This window comes from Staurois parvus, unplaced genomic scaffold (assembly GCF_062004578.1).
Source record: "Staurois parvus isolate SC_StPar_1 unplaced genomic scaffold, SC_StPar_1.0 ptg000097l, whole genome shotgun sequence".
Lineage (NCBI taxonomy): Eukaryota > Metazoa > Chordata > Amphibia > Anura > Ranidae > Staurois > Staurois parvus.
The window spans coordinates 5,672,242-5,693,791 of NW_028317893.1; the positions used below are offsets into that span (position 1 = coordinate 5,672,242).

The 21,550-nt window shown below is 42.5% G+C and overlaps 1 protein-coding gene across 1 annotated transcript in view; it reads right to left on the minus strand.

Annotated features, from left to right (window-relative positions):
• The window catches only part of AFG3L2 (AFG3 like matrix AAA peptidase subunit 2), a 67,144-nt gene extending 56,748 nt beyond the window's left edge, over positions 1–10,396 (minus strand). The window contains exon 1 of the mRNA XM_089671033.1: positions 10,201–10,396. Within this exon, the coding sequence (XP_089527159.1) occupies positions 10,201–10,308 (108 nt within the window). The 5' untranslated portion in view covers positions 10,309–10,396. The remainder of the gene's footprint in view (positions 1–10,200) is intronic.
• Between the last annotated feature and the right edge of the window lie 11,154 nt (positions 10,397–21,550).

The window sequence follows — 21,550 nt, forward strand, 5'->3', positions numbered from 1 at the left end:
AAATGCTTTAAATGCACTAAAATGCATGTCAACGGACATCAAAAATGAATGTTAACAGATGTTAGCGTGCAAATAAAATGGATGGAAATGTACATCCATTTTCTATACATTTAGCCGCAAGTCAGTATGAATTGGTCCTAAATCAATGGATTTACTTCAGGGTGGATTTGATTTAACCTCCCTAACGGTATTCCCGAGTGTAGCTCGGGGTAAAATGTCAGTACCAAAAGCGGTAACCCCGAGCTACACTCGGGCTTACCATGCGGCGCTGCACAGGGAGTCCCTGCAGCACTTACCTTGTCCTTCGCTCCCGCGATGTGTCCCCTGCAGCGTCCCCGGCCATCTCCTCCGGCTGATGCCGGCATCCGCCTCCTGTGTTCTGGTCCCTGTGACGTCGGGACGTACAGGCGCCGCCGGCGGCGGGAAATTTGAATATTTAAAAAAAATATAATTTTTTTCAAAACGATTTTACATAGTAAAACATTGCTGTTTCAACCCATTTCACATACATTTTGTCCCTAGTGCTTTGTCCTGTGCCCTGTCTGCATTTTGATTGTTCTTTCTGCCTGGAAACTTAGAAAAGTCCATGGCGTCCAAAAAGTGTCCCTTTAGGTCAAAAGCGGGTTTAGACCAGCTAGAGAACAGCGATAGTAAATCAGAACCACTTGCAGAATTGAGTGATGATTCGTGGAGAAATTCGTCATCAGACACTGAAAACAATTTTGCGACTTTGCTCAGCGATGTGCGAACTTGGCGCTATATTTCAAATTTCAGTGTTTTTGGTTTGACTATTTTATTGAATGAAATGTATTATTATTATATTATTATTTTTTATTAAATTATAATTTATGATTTTGTGTTTCAAATTTTATCATACCTGGGATGTTTAATAGACTCTTGTTCAGACAGATTTCAGTGAGTTATTCCTAAAAATTACAGCCTACAATAAAAAAACTACATATTTCCATGCAAAATAATGATACCGCTTTCAGCACCAAAAATCTGAAATAATCATACCGCCAGGGAGGTTAAATCAAACGGATTTAAATCACGATTTAAATCACTAGTCAGTAAGGCTTGATTTAAATCATAGTTTTCTACATAAAGACTAATTCTTGCTGGTATAACTTTAATATGCAAGTAGATGAAGATTTTTAGAATAACAACTTTTCATATTAGTTTTTTTATCCCCAGTTTAATAGGTTAATCATTCATATTTGGACAACTTTTCTGTTGTACTTAGGAAGGAGAAAAATAATCATTACCTAGATTTATTCAACTGAAACAATAACATTACAGCATATGTTATTTGCTTAAACAAACATCCATGTTTGTTAACTAATTTGGCTAAACAAAATATATATATTTTAAGAAACGTAGACTGTCAGCCCCTTCCTCCTCACACTTAGTTTCACTTTCTTCTTGTGCAGATCTATTCCACTCCAAACAATCAGAAAAATATTGTTTCTATTCTATTCACTGAACTTCTTGAAATTTAGCACTGAAGGGGTTGATTCTGTATTTATAGGTTTGTAGAAGTTAGGATTAAGGTCTTTTTCTTAACTCTGTTCATGTTATAACATTTTTGCTGTGAAGAAAAGGCATGTGATCTCCGCTGAGTCAAATTCAGTTTTGAGAACTGCAAAAGTAAACCAAGCATCTGTGATAATATCTTGTAGGCAGAGAAACTGCCCAATAATCTTACAAAAACCTCTGGAAGAGCATGACATTGTGAATGGATTAATGGAATTTATTTACCAAAAAAATTAAACGTATACAGCCTTATTCTACATAATTAAAAAACGAATCTTTATTTCATGATGGAATAACCTTTGGATGGTAATAGATTTTCCTCAAAAAGCATTTTATTTAAAAAAATCCGATTTAAATCAAAAAAAGTTGCCAATTACCGCCACTACCAGTATCTATCTATCTATCTATCTATATATATATATATATATATATATATATATATATATATATATATATATATATATTTTCCAGTATATATCCCATAGTTTGTAGACACTATAACTTTTGCGCAAACCAATCAATATACTCTTAATGGGTTTTTTTTTTTTTTTTTTAACCAAAAATATGTAGCAGAATACATTTAGGCCTAAATGTATGATGAAATTTGATTTTGTAAATAGTTTTTTATTAAATATGTTTTATAGCAGAAAGTAAAAAAAAAATTATATTATATATATATATTTTATTTTTTTTTTAAATTGGTATTATTTTAATTTAGTTTGTAAAAAAGAAAGAAAACACAGTGATGATCAAATACCACAAAAAGAAAGCTCTATTTGTGGGAAAAAAGAAAATAAATGTAGTTTATGTACAGCATTGCATGACCACACAATTGTCAGTTAAAGTAACACAGCACTGTATAGCAAAAAATGGCCTGGTCAGGAAGGGGGTAAAATCTTCCAGAGCTGAGGTGGTTAAGCAAAGCTAAACCCATCGATTTAAAAAGTTTCCTAAAACAGTTACATTCAAGCATGCAGCCAATAACTGTCACAGTTGCTTGTGCTCTCAACCAAACTGTCAAGCCATGAAATGGCTGGTGTTATAAATGATCACCTGTGCAGCAATAAGGCAACTGCAGATCAAACAGAATCTAAGATAGCAGCTTCCTTGGCTGTAATGGATAGAAGGGTTTAATTCTGCCTTAGGTAATCACAGCAACATTTTTTTTTACCTTTTAGGCTAAAGATATCACATAAATAAGAGCTGACCATTGTACACACCCATGTCAGTGGTAAACGGTTTGTCTCGACACACTAACTGCTACTTTGTCTTGCTAGCGCAGTCTGTTAAAGTAAGTTGAAAAACAACAGACTTACTGGCCAGATTACCAGGTGAAAATAAAGGAAAACAGCCTAAAAAAAGAAAAACTAATACAACCTGAACATCTAAGAAAGGTCAAATTGCAATATATTACAGTAGAATCACAGGCAAAACTTTTTTTGCCTTTTCCTTTCAATGATAATGATATTCAGGTCAATTAAAGAGGGTGAATCTCCCAAACAGGAGCACAGGTAGCAACAAAAGCAAGTATTCTAACCCATCTCCACTGTGCAGCACTAAAAAGATTTTGCCTTTAGTTATATTTTCCATTTTTACTTTAGGTTTAAAACACTGCTTTAAGCTAAGTGACCTTATAAATCATCTTAGGATGTAAGCCTTGTAGCTCATGCAGTCAAGTTACACAATACTTTATGAAAGTCACCTAGAGGCCGGAGTTCCTGCAGATCAGACGCAAAGTAACACAATCTGAAATCACAGTCATAATTGCAAATAAAGAAGTGGCTCTTCACTGACAACTGCTTGAAGATCTCAATCACATGATTGCTGTGATAGCCAGTGATTGGTTATCACAGTGATCAGTAACTGTACAGCCTGTTCCTGCACTCTTTTTCCTCTTATTTATTACAGGTACTTATATGGTGCTATCAATTTACGCAGCACTTTACACCTCTATTATATATTCACATCAGTCCCTAACCCTCAAGGAGCGTACAGTTCTCACATCCATTCATACACATACTAGGGCCAATTTAGACAGCAGCCAATTAACCTACCAGCATGTCTTTGGAGTGTGGGAGTAAAAACGGAGTACCCGGAGGAGACCCACACAGGCACAGGGAGAACATACAAACTCCAGGCAGGTGGTGCCATGGTTGGGATTCGAACCAATAACCCTAGTACTGCCAGGCAGAAGTGCTAACCATTTAGCCACTGTGCTGCCCTCTTGAATGGAGAGAAAAAGAAACATTGTATAAAAATTAAGTAAAGGATAAAACATCTAGATCAGAGTTGGAACTAGGTCAGTGTCAAGGCTGGGATCAAAGGTCAGAGTCAGCACAGCAAAAAGCAGGGGAATACAGTACAATATGTTGTGGTGCACTGCATCATTATAAAAGGCAGCATGTTTGGCTTTTGGTCCGTTCCTGTGTTGGCCGTGCTGCGCACTCCCAGCACAAAGACAGGCACGCAAGTGTGTAAACCCACAGAAAAAAGTCCAGTTCTGTGAGGCCAAATATTTGTGTGACGATGGCGCCAAGGGGTTAATATTCGTGCTAGTGGCATTTTATAGCACTTATTTTTGCAAATTAAAAGAAATTTAGCAGTTTCATGTTTTGCTGATTTAATATTTTCTACGGTTTTTAAAATTTTTAATTTTTTTTTGAGTGGGGGCGCAAGTAGCCGGTCTTGCCTAGGGCGCAAAATAGTCTAGCACCGACCCTACATATAGTGGGGCAAAAAAGTATTTAGTCAGCCACCAATTGTGCAAGTTCTCCCACTTAAAAAGATGAGAGAGGCCTGTAATTGGCATCATAGGTAGACCTCAACTATGAGAGACAAAATGAGAAAAAAAATCCAGACAATCACATTGGCTGATTTGGAAAACATTTAATTGCATATTATGGTGGAAAATAAGTATTTGGTCACCTACAAACAAGCAAGATTTCTGGCTCTCACAGACCTGCACCTTCTTCTTTAAGGGGATCCTCTGCCCTGCACTCATTACCTGTATCAATGGCACCTGTTTGAACTTATCAGTATAAAAGACACCTGTCCACAACCTCAAACAGTCACACTCCAAACGCCACTATGGTGAGGACCAAAGAGCTGTCGAAGGACACCAGAAACAAAACTGTAGACCTGCACCAGGCTGAGAAGACTGAATCTGCAATAGGCAAGCAGCTTGGTGTGAACAAATCAACTGTGGGAGCAATAATTAGAAAATGGAAGACATACAAGACCACTGATAATCTCCCTCAATCTGGGGCTCCACGCAAGATCTCACCCCGTGGGGTCAAAATGATCACAAGAACGGTGAGCAAAAATCCCAGGACCACACGGGGGGCCCTAGTGAATGACCTGCAGAGAGCTGGGACCAACGTAACAAAGGCTACCATCAGTAACACACTACGCCGCCAGGGACTCAGATCCTGCAGTGCCAGACGTGTCCCCCTGCTTACGCCAGTACATGTCCGGGCCCATCTGAAGTTTGCTAGAGAGCATTTGGATGATCCAGAAGAGGATTGGGAGAATGTCATATGGTCAGATGAAACCAAAATAGAACTGTTTGGTAGAAACACAACTTGTCGTGTTTGGAGGAGAGAGAATGCTGAGTTGCATCCAAAGAACACCATACCTACTGTGAAGCATGGGGGTGGCAACATCATGCTTTGGGGCTGTTTCTCCGCAAAGGGACCAGGACGACTGATCCATGTACAGGACAGAATGAATGGGGCCATGTATCGTGAGATTTTGAGTGCAAACCTCCTTCCATCAGCAAGGGCATTGAAGATGAAATGTGGCTGGGTCTTCCAACATGACAATGATCCCAAACAATGAAGGAGTGGCTTCGTAAGAAGCATTTCAAGGTCCTGGAGTGGCCTAGCCAGTCTCCAAATCTCAACCCCATAGAAAACCTTTGGAGGGAGTTGAAAGTCCGTGTTGCCCAGCGACAGCCCCAAAACATCACTGCTCTAGAGGAGATCTGCATGGAGGAATGGGCCAACATACCAGCAACAGTGTGTGCCAACCTTGTGAAGACTTACAGGAAACGTTTGACCTCTGTCATTGCCAACAAAGGATATATAACAAGTATTGAGATGAACTTTTGATATTGACCAAATACTTATTTTCCACCATAATTTGCAAATAAATTCTTTCCAAATCAGCCAATGTGATTGTCTGGATTTTTTTTTCTCATTTTGTCTCTCATAGTTGAGGTCTACCTATGATGCCAATTACAGGCCTCTCTCATCTTTTTAAGTGGGAGAACTTGCACTATTGGTGACTGACTAAATACTTTTTTGCCCCACTGTACATCCCAGGAATTTTCAAGTGGAGCTAAGGTAAGCACACCCTCCTGCCTGCCGGAACTGAGAGCAGATAGATTCCAGGAAGTAAATGCTGCAAGAATCATCTTCCCTTATTCAAGATGGCCATGGCCAGAAATGTTGGGGGGGGGGGGGGTTCAAAGTGATTTCTCAACAAAATAAAGCATGGAGACATGAATGGATGGGTGAGTTTGCTCTGAATAGTGAAAATGAATTAAATAGCATTTTTGGTTTGCGATATCCAGATAAAGTGTAGTTCTGCTTTAAGAGGGGTGGTTGCGAAGTAGTAAAACGATGGCTGAACCACTTTGTTTAACCGTCCCCGACCTTAAGAATAAACCAAGCCAAAGTGCAACATACAGAAATGTAAAAGTGTGAATGAATACTCAATATCAGAGACAGCGGACACACAACAGGACTTAGACTATGTGCATGACACAAGATATTCAGAGACTTTGAACATAATACAGGAGATGGTCAAACACTGTTAAAATAATACAAGAGATGCTCAGAGATTGCAGACATGCTATAGGAGTTGTTGGAGACTAGAGACATGTTTAAGGAGACAGTCATATACTGGAGACATATTACATCAGGCTTCTAGAAACCACTACTATAACTGGCCAATAGAGAATCATAGATTAATACCTGCATGGGCTCTAAGGGCTGCACAAAAAGTGCCAAAGGGCAGCATGAGGCCTCTAGGGCACAGATTGGGCACCGAGGGTTAAACCCACCTACCACTAGACTCTATAGTAGGGATACATTGTGTTCCGAAGCTACAAAAGTGGATGAAATCAAAAAGAAAATGCCCATGGTGTTTGGCAGGCATTTCGCCAATGTCCAGGTGTGATCTAAAATGGAATTCCAGCTCAGGATATTTGTACATAGCTACATTGCTCCAGCTTGGACCCATATACCTGTACCTTACCTGTGCAATCCCTCTAGAAGCTGGAAATCAATCTCCTCCAGTGATCTCCACTTGTGCCTGTGGGTCCCATGTCAAGCAGCTGCCCTGCTGTATCGTGAACACAGAAGGTTGGCCGTTGGCACAGGCACATTCAATTTTCTCAGTGAATACTGTACATTCTCTAATTGGATGAGGTGGAGAGGCTGAGCAGTGATGTCACACTCCATCTCATCAGTCCTGTTTACAATCATCACTGAAAGTTAAAGAAAATCCCACATTTTGGGAATGGGATCTGGTGACATCCAGGGATTCCAGCACTGGAAGTACACTATATTTCCAAAAGTATTGAGATGCCGGCCTTTACACACACATGAACTTTAATGGCATCCCAGTCTTAGTCCATAGGAAGGGGCCATCCCCTAACTGTTTCCACAAAGTTGGGAACATGAAATTTTCCAAAATGTCTTGGTATGCCGACGTCTTAAGAGATCCCTTCAGTGGAACTAAGGGGGCCAAGCCCAACCGCTGAAAAACAACTGCACACCATAATCCCCCCTCCACCAAACTTTACACTTGGCACAATGCAGTCAGGCAAGTACCGCTCTCCTGGCAACTGCCAAGCCCACACATGTCCATCAGATTGCCAGACAGAGAAGTGTGATTCATCACATCAGAGAACACGTCTCCACTGCTCTAGAGTCCAGTGGCTGCGTGCTTTACACCACTGCATCCCACGCTTTGCATTGCACTTGGTGATGTAAGGCTTGGCTGCAACTGCTCGGCCATGGAAACCCATTCTATGAAGCTCTCTACACACTGTTGTGCTATTCTGAAGGCCACATGAAGTTTGGAGGTCTTTAGCTATTGACTCTGCAGACAGTTGGCAACTTCTGCGCATTATGCTCTTCAGCATGCGCTGACTCTGCCCTGTCATTTTATGTGGCCTACCACTTTGTGGCTGAGTTGCTGTTGTTCCCAGTTGCTTCCACTTTGTTATACCACTAACAGTTGACTGTGGAATATTTAGTAGCAAGGAAATTTCATAGATGGACTTATTGCACAGGTGGCAACCTATCACGATACCACGCTTGAATTCACTGAGCTCCTAAGAGCGACCCATTCTTTCACAAATGATAGGAACACCTGAATCCAATGATTTGTCCCAATACTTTTGGCAATATAGTGTAGATCTATATTAAGACAAAACCCATAAATAATGCTACATTCCAAGGTTATCAGAGGCTTTCGTGAGCAGAGAGTGACAGTCTAGGGAATGAGTAATTTTGATGTAACTCGGGATTGCGTGCCAGTCATTGCTCTGGTCCTCTTCTCTTAACCACTTGCCTACCAGGCACTTATACCCCCTTCCTTACCAGGCCAATTTTCAGCTTTCAGCGCTGCCGCACTTTGATTGACAATTGCGCGGTCATGCAACATTGTACCCATATGAAATTTTGATCATTTTTTTCTCACAAATAGAGCTTTCTTTTGGTGGTATTTAATCGCCACTGGGCGCTTTACTTTTTGCGCTATAAATTAAAAATGTGCAAAAAATTTGAAAAAAAAAAAAAGTTTATTTGTTTCTTTTATAAAATTTTTCAAACAGGTATTTTTTCTCCTTCACTGATTTGCGTTGATGAGGCGGCACTGATGGGCACTGATAGGCGGCACTGATGGGCACTGATAGGCGGCACTAAAGGGCACTGATAGGCAGTACTAATGAGGTGGCACGGATAGGCGGCACTGATAGGCGGCACTGATGATGGGTACTGATAGACGGCACTGACTGGCATCACTTCTGGGCACTGACTGGCGGCACTGACTGGCACAACCCCTGGGCACTGACTGGTGGCACTGACTGGCAGCACTGCTGGGCTGCACTGGTGGGTGGCACTGGTGGGCAGCACTGGTGGGTGGGCACAGGTGGGTGGCACTGCTGGGCACAGGTGGGTGGCACTGCTGGGCACAGGTGGGTGGCACTGCAGAGTGGCACAGGTGGGGGCACTGCTGGGCACAGGTGGGGGCACTGCTGGGCACAGGTGGGGGCACTGCTGGGAACGGGTGGGCGGGGCTAGTGGGCGCACTGCTGGGCGGAACATGCGGGTGTCACTGCTGGGCACCGATCATCAGGGCACTGATCATCAGTGCCCTGATGATCGGTGCCGATCCCCGCTCTGACAACTGCCAGTTCTCGGCAGTACTTTCCTCACGATCTGACAGCGTGAGGAAAGTGCAGCCGAGAACCACCACTTGCATTTCCCTGTGATCAGCGTGTCATTGGACACCGCTGATCACGTGGTAAAAGGCCGGTGGGATCGGCCTTTCACCACGTCACGTGATCAGCTGTGTCCGTAGGACACAGCGATCACGGAGATCGCCGGGTGCGCGCCCCCTGGGGCGCGCAGGAGAGCGCGTTCTGGGAGGACGTCATATGACGTCCACTCAGAACTGGCCGGCCGCGGTGAAGCCGTCATTCGGCTGTGCGCGGTCGGCAAGAAGTTAAAGGATAAGTTCACCGTTTGGACAAAAATAATAAATGCATGTAGCAAGGAAATTTCACGGATGGACTTACTGCACAGGTGGCAACCTATCACGGTACCACGCTTGAATTCACTGACCTATTCTTTCACAAGAAGCAGTCTGCATACCTAGGTGCTTGCTTTTATACACCTGTGGCCATGGAGGTGATTGGAACCCCGAATACAAATGATTTGGAAGGGTGTCCCAATACTTTTGGTAATATAGTGCATTGCTTCTCACTTCCTGTTTAGCTATAGGACAGGAAGTGACAGGAAATCTACCCAAAGGGACACAGATGGCACAAATACTGACAGGGGTTATAACCCTCTCTTATACCTAGTACACACAATCAGACTTATTGTTGCATGCTAGTCTCATATTGAAAATGAAGTTACTAACATTACAAAAATTCTCATACAACAGAACTCCGGAAGTGATGTATTCTTTTATTTCTGAGCATGTGCGGTCTTGGCCTTGCAATTTTTTTTTTTTGGGGGGGGGGGTTTAGACAAATACTGTACCAATTAAATGAAAATCGTTTGTGCTGTCATCCTACTCATGGGCTGGTGAAAGCTGTGTACTAATGATCAGATTATTGGATGATCCCTCCTAAAGCGATTTTTGGATCGTGTTCAAAATGGGAAAAATAAACATTTAGATTGTGGCTCTACTTGAAATCATACCCAGACACCTGCCAAACACATGACCGCAGCCTTATAGAATTCAGCCACTTTTGTAGCTTCTCAAAACAAGTGTGATAAAACAGATGAAGCCACAATGTATCCCTGCTACAGACTGCAGTGTCACCCATCCAGGTGTTTTGGCCATAGAAGGCTGTGACAGGGTGAGCAGGTGGTAGAACTGTGTCAGTAGCAGAGGGCAGCAGACATGGTCATTCCCGTTACTCACCCTCCTCACACAGCAAGCCCCGGGGCGCCGGCTATGAGGCACTAATGAAAGGAAAGCGCCGCTCAGAGGCCGGCACAGCCCAGACAGCTGCAGGCAGCGGTGAGCCATGAAGTCCGGACTTACTACACCGACATCACACTACAGTCCAAAACTGACAACACGACCTCCACAGGAGGAACACACTACTGACGTCAGCAACCGCGCCAATCACGGCTCAGCTGCCGTGTCCCTGCTTAGTGACGATAGACAGGGGCGGGGCCTAGTGACAGCTAGATTCTGGCTGCAGAAAGAAGCTCTATTTTCGACAGGAAACATGTGACCTCCACTCCACTTTTTTTTTTTTTAGTGAACTTTAATGTAACAAGCAGAAGCTGCAGAGTGGAGCTCCACTCTACAGGAAGCATGGTACCTCCATTCTACTTTTTTTTTCAATTTACTTTATTTACATTATGAACTTTAAAGCAGCATTCCACTCAACCTATCAAAAAACAACAACTGTAGCTGCTTTTAAAAAACAGCCACTTACCTGTCCCTTGGTCCCGCGGTGCCCCCGCAGCTTGTTTCACTGTCCGTTCTGTATTCCAGGAAGCTGGCTTCTTCAGTGTGGGCACCCGACTGTGATAGCTTGCGGCTTCACTGACGGGTACACACTGCGCATGCAGGAGAAGCGCTGCACTTCCTGAATGGTCCTGTAGTCTTCTGAGACCTGTCACGTGTCCCAAAAGACTACAGGGAGGGAGAACACCTTCCGTTAGGCAATCAGACCGGAAGTGGGAGCAGCTACCTGTCAAATTTGGGTACCCTCTGCTCCCCAAAGGTGCCAATCCTTAATGGGGAGCGGGGGAGCAGTCCTTAAAGCGGAACTTCCCCTTTTGGGTGGAGCTCCACTTTAATGGCATAAACAACCAATAATATGGAGAAGGTGGGAGATGGAGAGAAAATAACTCTACCTAGCCTTGTATATTGGTTTTACTGGTATCACACCTCTAGGAAAATAGTTGACCCAACCAAAAAAAGCTAAAGGGGCTTTAAAGGTACCACATTAAAAATTTTGAAATATAGTAAACAGGTATAGACAATGGATACAATTAAACACCTTTTATTAGGTTAAAAAACCACCTATAGGTGGAAAACGTTGATAGGCAAATTACAATCAACAAAAAAGAAAGGTCGCAGTTAGCCGTGGCTGATGTCCTAGACGCTGGGGCGTCACGGGTGTCACCGGCAATGAACAGCAGCCATTACATAAGAACAGAGAGACTATTGAAAAAAATAAAGATGCATGGTTAACAGTGGAGACATGTAATAGTATTGAAAAAACACCTAACTAGACAATGTCATGGGTGTTGAGAAACAAATGATTGATTGATTGATATCCACTTGAGACCATGAAAGGCGTTTTGCTTGTAAATTCCAACGCGTTTTGTGGGGCACAGCCCACTTCAGGGAACAACACATAAATCCCAGTTGATGATACCAGCACATTCCTGGATAGCTCCTGATAAATATAGATCAGTAGTATCTGGATGAACGAGGAGATACCTTGACCAACCATAAGAAGTGATCATCGATTAAGAAAGAGTCCAAATACATTTGAAGACTTGCAGAAGACAAAGTCATCATTCATTTAAACAAAAACCTATTGGCCAGGTACTAACAATCATCAGATATAGTCAGGCACAGGTTGCTTTCCAAAAGTGGGGAAGGGAAGTCTTCTCGAAAAAGGGGGAGGAATAAGCCTCAAACTCTCTTGCCTCCTGGACTACACAGCGGCGGACATTCTGACACTGGTGGGAACTGACTTGGTGTCACTGACATCCCCAGTGACACCACAAAAAAAAAAAGCACTGACACTGTACTAATGGCACTGGGCAGGAAGGGGTTAACATAAGGGGTGATCAAAGGGTTAACTATGTGCAGGGAGTGCTTTACTAAGGGGCTGTGTCAGTGTGCTTCACAGTAATGCCTGAACTGACAGGGAGGAGGACTGTTAGTAAACAAAACAGTACTCTTCCCCGTCAGAGATCTTCGGAAATCACCGGGCACCGGTGAGTAATTACCGGCCGGGACCCGGTGATTGACAGCCATGAACGTGAATGGTGGCGCGGGTAGGGCGCGCCCCCTACCTGGAAATGCAAAATCATATATACGTGATTTTGCTCATCCGTGCCGCCCTGTAGCAGTATTTCTGCTAGAGGGCGGACGTGAAGTGGTTAACTGACAATTGCGCGGTCCTGCAATGCTGCACCCAAATGAAATTTATGTCCTTTTTCCCCACGAATTGAGCTTTCGGTGGTATTTGATCGCCTGTGCGTTTTTTTATTTTTTGCGCTGTATAAAAATATATATAATTTGAGAAAAAAAACTGTATTTTTTACTTTTTACTATTAAATATGTCCAGTAAAAAAAATGTAAAAATCAAATTTCGTCATAAATTTAGGCCAAAATGTATTCTGTTACATGTCTTTGCTAAAAAAAAAAAATCCCAATACGTGTAAATTAATTAGTTTACGTCAAAGTTATAGCATTTACAAGTGGCGGTATATATACTGGCCTTATTTTTTTTTTTTCACTAGTAATGGTAGCGATCAGTGACTTATAGCGGGACTGCGGTGGGCATTCTGACACTGGGGGGAACTGACTTGATGTCACTGACATCCTCAGTGACACCAATACAGTGATCAGTGCTAATAAAAACCAATGACACTGTACTGTCACTGGGGAGGAAGGGGTTAACGTGGGGCGAGCAAAGGGTTAACTGTGTGCCATTTTACATCATGTTCTGTGTTTGTGCTTCACTATAAGCACACTGCTTTGCATGGTTGTGCACAGCACAGCCATGCAAAGCAGTGTGCATGAGCTGACAGGGAGGAGAACTATTTTGTTTACTAACAGTTCTCTCCCCCCCCCCCCCCCCACCCCATTGGAGATCCTCGGCAATCACTGGACACCGGTGAGTAATCACCACCGGGACCAGGTGATTGACAGCAGCGCCTACGAATGGCGACACAGGTAGGGCGCTCGCGCGCCTCCTACCCGGAAATTGAAAATCACGTATATATACGTGATTTTGCGCACAGCTGCCACCCTGTAGCAGTCTTTCTGCTATGGGGCAGAGCTAAAGCAGTTAACACCAAGCAAAGACCCTAGAGAATGACATGTCGATCGTTGCAATTCATTATATTACATGGCATTTGCGCAGCAGTTTTTGAAATACAATTTTTTTGGAAAAAATACACTTTAGTGAATTAAAAAAAAAACACAAGAGTTACCCCAATGTTTTTTTTTAATATGAAAGAGGATATTACAGCGAGTAAAAAGATACCTAACATGTCATGCTTTAAAATTGCACACATTTGTGGAATGGTGACAAACTACGGTTCTTAAAAAATCTCCATAGGTGACGCTTTAATAAATTTGGCAGGTTACCTGTTTAGAGTTACAGAGGAGGTCTATGGCTAGAATGGACTAGTAAAGTCTGTTCTTTGACTTACAGGTGAGCTTAGAATAAATCTTCCCTGTAGGTAAAATGAATATCTCCTAAATGTGCACCGTTTAGGAGGTATTTCAGTGAACAGCAGTCGGAGACATCACCGGCTCATGCATTCTAAAGGAATGGGATACCTGCGCTATTCCTTCAGACCTGGGTGCTTAACCGGGAGCTCCCATGTGTGAGTGACGAGAGCACAATGCATTGTGGATCGTTGCGCTTAAGTTTGACTCAAATATATAGCCCATCCCTAGTAAAGAGTTAGTTTGCACCAGTTTACCATTTTACCAGCCCCAAATTTAGGACTAAGCCAACAAAAAATTAGCGCTGTACGTTATAGGTAAATAGTATGTGACAGGATTGGTTGTAAACCCTAACTATACCTAGTGAAGTGACAGTCCTCAGGTGATACACAGAGAAGAGACAAATCAGCCTACATAAGTTGTACCTGTTTATCCGCAATAATCTCTTCTCTATATCAGTTCAAAGTGCTGATTTTATAAATCTTGCCTGAGCTCTCAAAAAGCAGGGGAACAGGGAGCTGAAGTTGCACACTGCAGACCTCAGTGAGAGCTGATTGGAAGCTAGGGACCCCCCCACCTCCACTCAAGTACAGGGCTGAGACTGCCAATCTGCTGGAGGTCCCTCCCATGTCACCTTTTTTCTCGGAGTCAGGAAAACTTGTCAGAAGTGACGCATGCTGATAGCAGAGAAACATCTTCTTGAAAGCTCAACCTCTGCTGACACCACCGTGCTCTTGTTACCAAAGTAAATCACAAATGTAAAATGGACTCACACACACAAGTTAGTATAGACCAATATGAAGTTTATTTTGGAATTAAAGGTAACTTGGTCAAAAAGAACAAATGACACTGATATATGCAGTAAATATAATCACTCTTGGTAATTATGAGCAAAAAGTAACGACCTTCACCATAAAGCAACAATAACTGTTGGCAGGCCTGCTTTCAGAAATAATCCACTGCCTCCAATATGAGGGGACTGCTGAATCCCCAGTAGGCAGAAACAACTATCAAGAAACAGGTGAGCTCACTCTGGGCCCTCAGAACAAGATGACAAGGATTACTTGTGAAGGAAAGAAGATTCTCATTTGAAATTGAACACTGTCCCTTTAAGAATACTATAGTGTCTTCTGCGCGCTTGTTGGGGCCCAGTTGGTATGAAGTTGAGTTGAGGTGTAGAATATAGTTCCTTGGGATGGCAACACAAAGATAGTGAAGGAACAAGGGAGATTTAACACTTTTCCTCTTGATGGTAGCGAATTAGGGCAGGGTCCCCTTTAAAGCTCTAAACATGGGGCAGGCTTGAAGTTATGAATAGCAACAATTGGCATAAATGTCTATAGGCTAAGACAGCTTCCTCTGTACATCAAAGGCAAATATATACAGTAATGGGAATCCTGCTTTGTTGTAGAAGGGAAACTTGCTGTTTCAGTTGGCACTGTTGTATCCTGGCCTGCAACTCTATGTCCTGCTGTCAGGTTGTACATTAAACTGTAATGTAGATGTATTTTAATGAAGGTGGCTGCGAGAACTAGGCCACAAACTGAGACAACTACAGTGGGGCAAAAAATATTTAGTCAGCCAACAATTGTGCAGGTTCTCCCACTTAAAAAGATGAGAGAGGCCTGTAATTGGCATCATAGGTAGACCTCAACTATCAGAGACAAAATGAGAAAAAAAATCCAGACAATCACATTGGCTGATTTGGAAAGAATTTATTTGCAAATTATGGTGGAAAATAAGTATTTGGTCAATATCAAAAGTTAATCTCAATACTTTGTTATATATCCTTTGTTGGCAATGACAGAGGTCAAACGTTTCCTGTAAGTCTTCACAAGGTTGGCACACACTGTTGCTGGTATGTTGACCCATTCCTCCATGCAGATCTCCTCTAGTGCAGTGATGTTTTGGGGCTGTCGCTGGGAAACACGGACTTTCAACTCCCTCCAAAGGTTTTCTATGGGGTTGAGATCTGGAGACTGGCTAGGCCACTCCAGGACCTTGAAATGCTTCTTACGAAGCCAATCCTTCATTGTTTGGGATCATTGTCATGTTGGAAGACCCAGCCACATTTCATCTTCAATGCCCTTGCTGATGGAAGGAGGTTTGCACTCAAAATCTCACGATACATGGCCCCATTCATTCTGTCCTGTACATGGATCAGTCGTCCTGGTCCCTTTGCGGAGAAACAGCCCCAAAGCATGATGTTGCCACCCCCATGCTTCACAGTAGGTATGGTGTTCTTTGGATGCAACTCAGCATTCTCTCTCCTCCAAACACGACGAGTTGTGTTTCTACCAAACAGTTCTATTTTGGTTTCATCTGACCATATGACATTCTCCCAATCCTCTTCTGGATCATCCAAATGCTCTCTAGCAAACTTCAGATGGGCCCGGACATGTACTGGCGTAAGCAGGGGGACACGTCTGGCACTGCAGGATCTGAGTCCCTGGTGGCGTAGTGTGTTACTAATGGTATAATAATGAGGGATTCAGTGAGCGCTAACCAACACAGCAGCTGATACACTAAAAAGGAAAAACCATGAACCTTCAAATAGACAATATAAGATAGATAGTGCAGCGCTAGATGATATATGACTGCACCAGTATTTGAGGTGGTGCAATATCCCTTACTTAAATGTCAACTTATGTGGGCCACATATGTTGTATGTGACCTTCCCAAGAATTGAAAAAAGGGAAATAATGACGTGTATTCCACACGGCTTCACTTTACAATAAAAAACGCACAATATGAATGCACAATACAGTCCACTCATCAAAGAAGCACAGATAAGTATATCTTGATAAGATCCTTATGATGCAGGTAGTCCGGCGTTGTGCAGAAAAAATGAATGAATAAATTGCGCACTCACCGGAAGCACAATTTAAATTGTGCGCTTGTATCTCATACTGTAGATGGAAGGAAGCTCTGAACAGGTGGTTCTGTGATGGAAGGTAACACATCAGGGGGTTCCTTATGGCAGACAGGCTCCAAACAGGATCAGCTGAATATTACTCTGGGCCTTGGGATAGTCACCTGGTGGTCCTGAGGAATTAAATGCTCGATGTGGAGCAAAAAGGAATACCCATAGTGTAGTATTTAAATCAAATTTAAAAGGATTTATTGTATATTAGAGCAAAAACACTTAACATTGGCTCTTATTCCTTCTGATGATGTACGTGTGATACGAAACGCGCGTCAAGGAGGAGCCCCTGCTAGCCGTGACGTCAAGCCGCCGGATCAAGGAGGTCCGGCGGCCACTCTTCTATACCAGCTGGTCAGTGTGTAATTTATGATATCCTTAGTGCACAAGGATTGATTTTATCCTCATACTCATGTTAAGTGTTTTTGCTCTAATATACAATAAATCCTTTTAAATTTGATTTAAATACTACACTGATCCTCTTTGGAGCCTGTCTGCCATAAGGAACCCCCTGATGTGTTACCTTCCATCACAGAACCACCTGTTCAGAGCTTCCTTCCATCTACAGCCGGAGTGATCCTTGGTGTATGAGATACAAACGCACAATTTAAATTGTGCTTCCGGTGAGTGCGCAATTTATTCATTCATTTTTTCTGCACAACGCCGGACTACATGCATCATAAGGATCTTATCAAGATATACTTATTTGTGCTTCTTTGATGACTGGACTGTATTGTGCATTCATATTGTGCGTTTTTTATTGTAAAGTGAAGCCGTGTGGAATACACGTCATTATTTCCCTTTTTTCAATTCTTGGGAAGGTCACATACAACATATGTGGCCCACATAAGTTGACATTTAAGTAAGGGATATTGCACCACCTCAAATACTGGTGCAGTCATATATCATCTAATGTTACTAATGGTAGCCTTTGTTACGTTGGTCCCAGCTCTCTGCAGGTCATTCACTAGGTCCCCCCGTGTGGTCCTGGGAGTTTTGCTCACCATTCTTGTGATCATTTTGACCCCACGGGGTGAGATCTTGCATGGAGCCCCAGATTGAGGAAGATTATCAGTGGTCTTGTATGTCTTCCATTTTGTAATTATCGCTCCCACAGTTGATTTGTTCACACCAAGCTGCTTGCCTATTGCAGATTCAGTCTTCCCAGCCTGGTGCAGGTCTACAATTTGGTTTCTGGTGTCCTTCGACAGCTCTTTGGTCTTCACCATAGTGGAGTTTGGAGTGTGACTGTTTGAGGTTGTGGACAGGTGTCTTTTATACTGATAACAAGTTCAAAAAGGGGCCATTGATACAGGTAATGAGTGCAGGACAGAGGAGCCTCTGAAAGAAGAAGGTACAGGTCTGTGAGAGCCAGAAATCTTGCTTGTTTGTAGGTGACCAAATACTTATTTTCCACCACAATTTGCAAATAAATTCTTTCCAAATCAGCCAATGTGATTGTCTGGATTTTTTTCTCATTTTGTCTCTCATAGTTGAGGTCTACCTATGATGCCAATTACAGGCCTCTCTCATCTTTTTAAGTGGGAGAACTTGCACAATTGGTGGCTGACTAAATACTTTTTTGTCCCCACTGTATATGTAATGTTCACAACTGTGTAGGTAGATAGCTGAGGTAGCAAAATATCAGTATTCACTTGGTTAGTGGGTGCATGGGTCTCTCTCACACAATTAATGTTGTCCAGCAGACCATAGCGGTCTGTCTTTCTCTGCAAACGGGGTCATTCCACAGACTCTCCAGCTCAGGCTCGGCGTCCTGTCTGGTCTCTTGAAAAAGTGCTGAAAAAGTAAAAATTGCAACAGCAAAGCAAAATAAAGACAAATAATAATATTAACAGGAAATTTGGACCAACAACGCATCCCGCTATGACGTGTTTCATGTATACCACATCTGCTTCAGAAAGTTGACTAAATGCAGCAGTTTGCTGTGTTGCTCCAGCATATCAGTTAGTCTCTGTTCACATCTGTGTGCTCTAATCATGCGCAGAGAAATGCATGTTTCCACGCATTCCTGGAACATGCAAAAAACAAGTGTGTCATGCTTGCGGTGCCATTAATTTTAAATGGCACCCCAAGCATGAAAAGCCAATGCGTGTGAATAAAACAAGCAAACTGGAACACACCATGAGCTACTTTGCCACGCATAGGACAGCCAATTGAAATCAATGGGCTATTCTATGCTTGTCGCAGAAAAAAAAATGCTAGAAAAAAATGGGCATTTTCCACACAGGTGTATGTCAGAGGTGTGAATAGGGCCTTAATAATTTCAAAGACTATGTAATGCTTTGAGAGCAGAAATGAGCAATTAGCACGTGTGCCCAAAATGGAAAAATAGAAATGTCCAGCAGGGAAAGGGTTAAAATTACCCGAAAAATTACTGAGCTCTCACCCCTCCAACTCTTTGGCAATAGCAGTTTCTTGTGTCTTCAGACACTATACCCACGCTAAGTGTGTGTAAAATGCTGCACCCTCTATTAGACTGAGTCCCCCACATACCAGAAAGTTAAAAAATAACTAAATGCAAAGATTTTGTTTTTCATTTATGATCGAGTAATGGAGAGTTATAACACCTTTCAGGTTTTCTGTGTCCCCATTGGGGAGATTTCCCATCACTTCCTGTCCCATAACCGAAGCAGGAAGTGAGAGAAATCTCCCAAAGTGACGGAATCCCTGATTATCACTAGAACTAGTGTCCCCATTTGAAGATTTCCCCTTTAATTCCTGTTCTGGTGACAACCCACAATTTTGTACACATGTGTAGGATGGCCATACACATTGATGATGGCTCACATTCCCATATGTAAGCATGTATAGGGATGGCCATAGACACTAATGACAGGTCACCTTTCCATATGTACGGATGTAAAGGGATGGTCATAGACATTGATGACAGGTCACCTCTCCATATGTACACATGTATAGGGATGGGCATAGATATTGATGACGGGTCACATTCCCATATGTACACATGTGTAGGGATTGCCATAGACACTGATGACAGGCCACCTCCCCATATATACACGTGCATAGGGATGGCCATGCACATTGATGACGGGTCACCTTCTCATATCTACATGTGTGTAGGAATTGCCATAGACATTGATGAAGGGTCACATTCCCATATGTAAACATGTACAGAGATGGCCAAAGATATTGATGACGGGTCAAATTTCCATAGGTACACATGTATAGGGATGGCCATAGACATTGATGATGGGTCACCTCCCCTTATATACACATGTAGGGATGGCCATAGACATTGATGATGGGTCACCTCCTCTTATGTACACGTGTGTAGGGATGGCCATAGACATTGATGATGGGTCACCTCCCCATATGGGCACATGTATAGGGATAACCATAGACATTGATGATGGGTCACATTTCATTATGTAAACATGTATAGGAATGGCCATAGACATTTGATGACGGGTCACATTCCCCTATGTACAGTACACCTGTATAGGAATGGCCATGGACATTGATGACAGGTCACCTCCCCATATGTACATATGTATAGGGATGGTCATTGACATTGATGACAGGTCACCTCCCCATATGTACACGTGTGTAGGGATGGCCATAGACATTGATGACGGGTTTCCTCCTCATTATTATTATTATTATACAGTATTTTTAAAGCGCCAACAGTTCGCTCAGCGCTGTACATTACAATGGGAGACAATACATGCGACAGTACAATACCAATACAATGCGATACACGAGTGGTTCAAGGGCCCTGCTCCTCGGAGCTTACAATCTAGGAGGGAGGGGATAGTGGTCCTCATATGTACACGTGTATAGCGATGGCCATAGACATTGATGATGGGTCACATTTCCATATGTAAACATGTATTGGGATGGCCATAAACAGTGATGACAGGTCACCTCTTCATATGTACTCGTGTATAGGGATGGCCATAGGCATTGATGACGGGTCACCTTCCCATAGTTACACAGGTATTGGGATGGCTATAGACATTGATGACGGGTCACATTCCCATATGTACACATGTATAGGGATGGCCATAGACACTGATGACGGTTCACCTCCCCATATGTACATAAGTATAGGTGATGGCCATAGACATTATGACAGGTCACTTCCCCATATGTATACATGTATAGGGATGGCCATGCACATTGATGACGGATCACCTCCCCATATGTACACATGTGTAGGGATGGCCATAGACATTATGACAGGTCACTTCCCCAAAGGTATACGTATATAGGGATGATATATCTATAAATGTTGCGCTCCTATTATCCAACTATATAAAGTGTGTGAAATATACTATTATATATACAAACTGACAAAAAAAATTCAATATATCAATAAAGTGATCATAATAAAAAAACAAAAAAATAAATCCATTATCCAAAAAAAGTCCAAATTTGTGATAAAGTGATTAAAAGATAATACAGTGACTTTCCGTGAATCCTTCAGTGAAAATAGATTTGCGCTCACCTCCTTCTAAGCCTATTATACAGGCTTAATAAGCTTTTGGTTCACATATCCTGGAACCTACTAGGATTGCTGCAGTATATGATGGATGTTGGGTACTTCTTGCAAACACCTTTCCCCTTTAAACGCTGTATATCTCTGCAAGGATTTCTCCCTCCTTCAGCTGCTTTGAATCACTAGCACAATCCTCCTTATACGTTCCTCAGTGTGAAAGGAGACAATAGCAACATAGTGCTTTATCCTTAAAACAGACTTTATTTTATTCCACAAATCTTAATCAATGCACTCACATTGTTAAAATCAAAAAACCGCTTTCAGTGATAAATGCTTGTATCAGCCGTTGGCATATGTACTTGCCACTTGTTCTCTCTGAAACCGAGTGACTTCGTAGCCCCACCCCTACGCATCACGCCATAGGACACATGGCT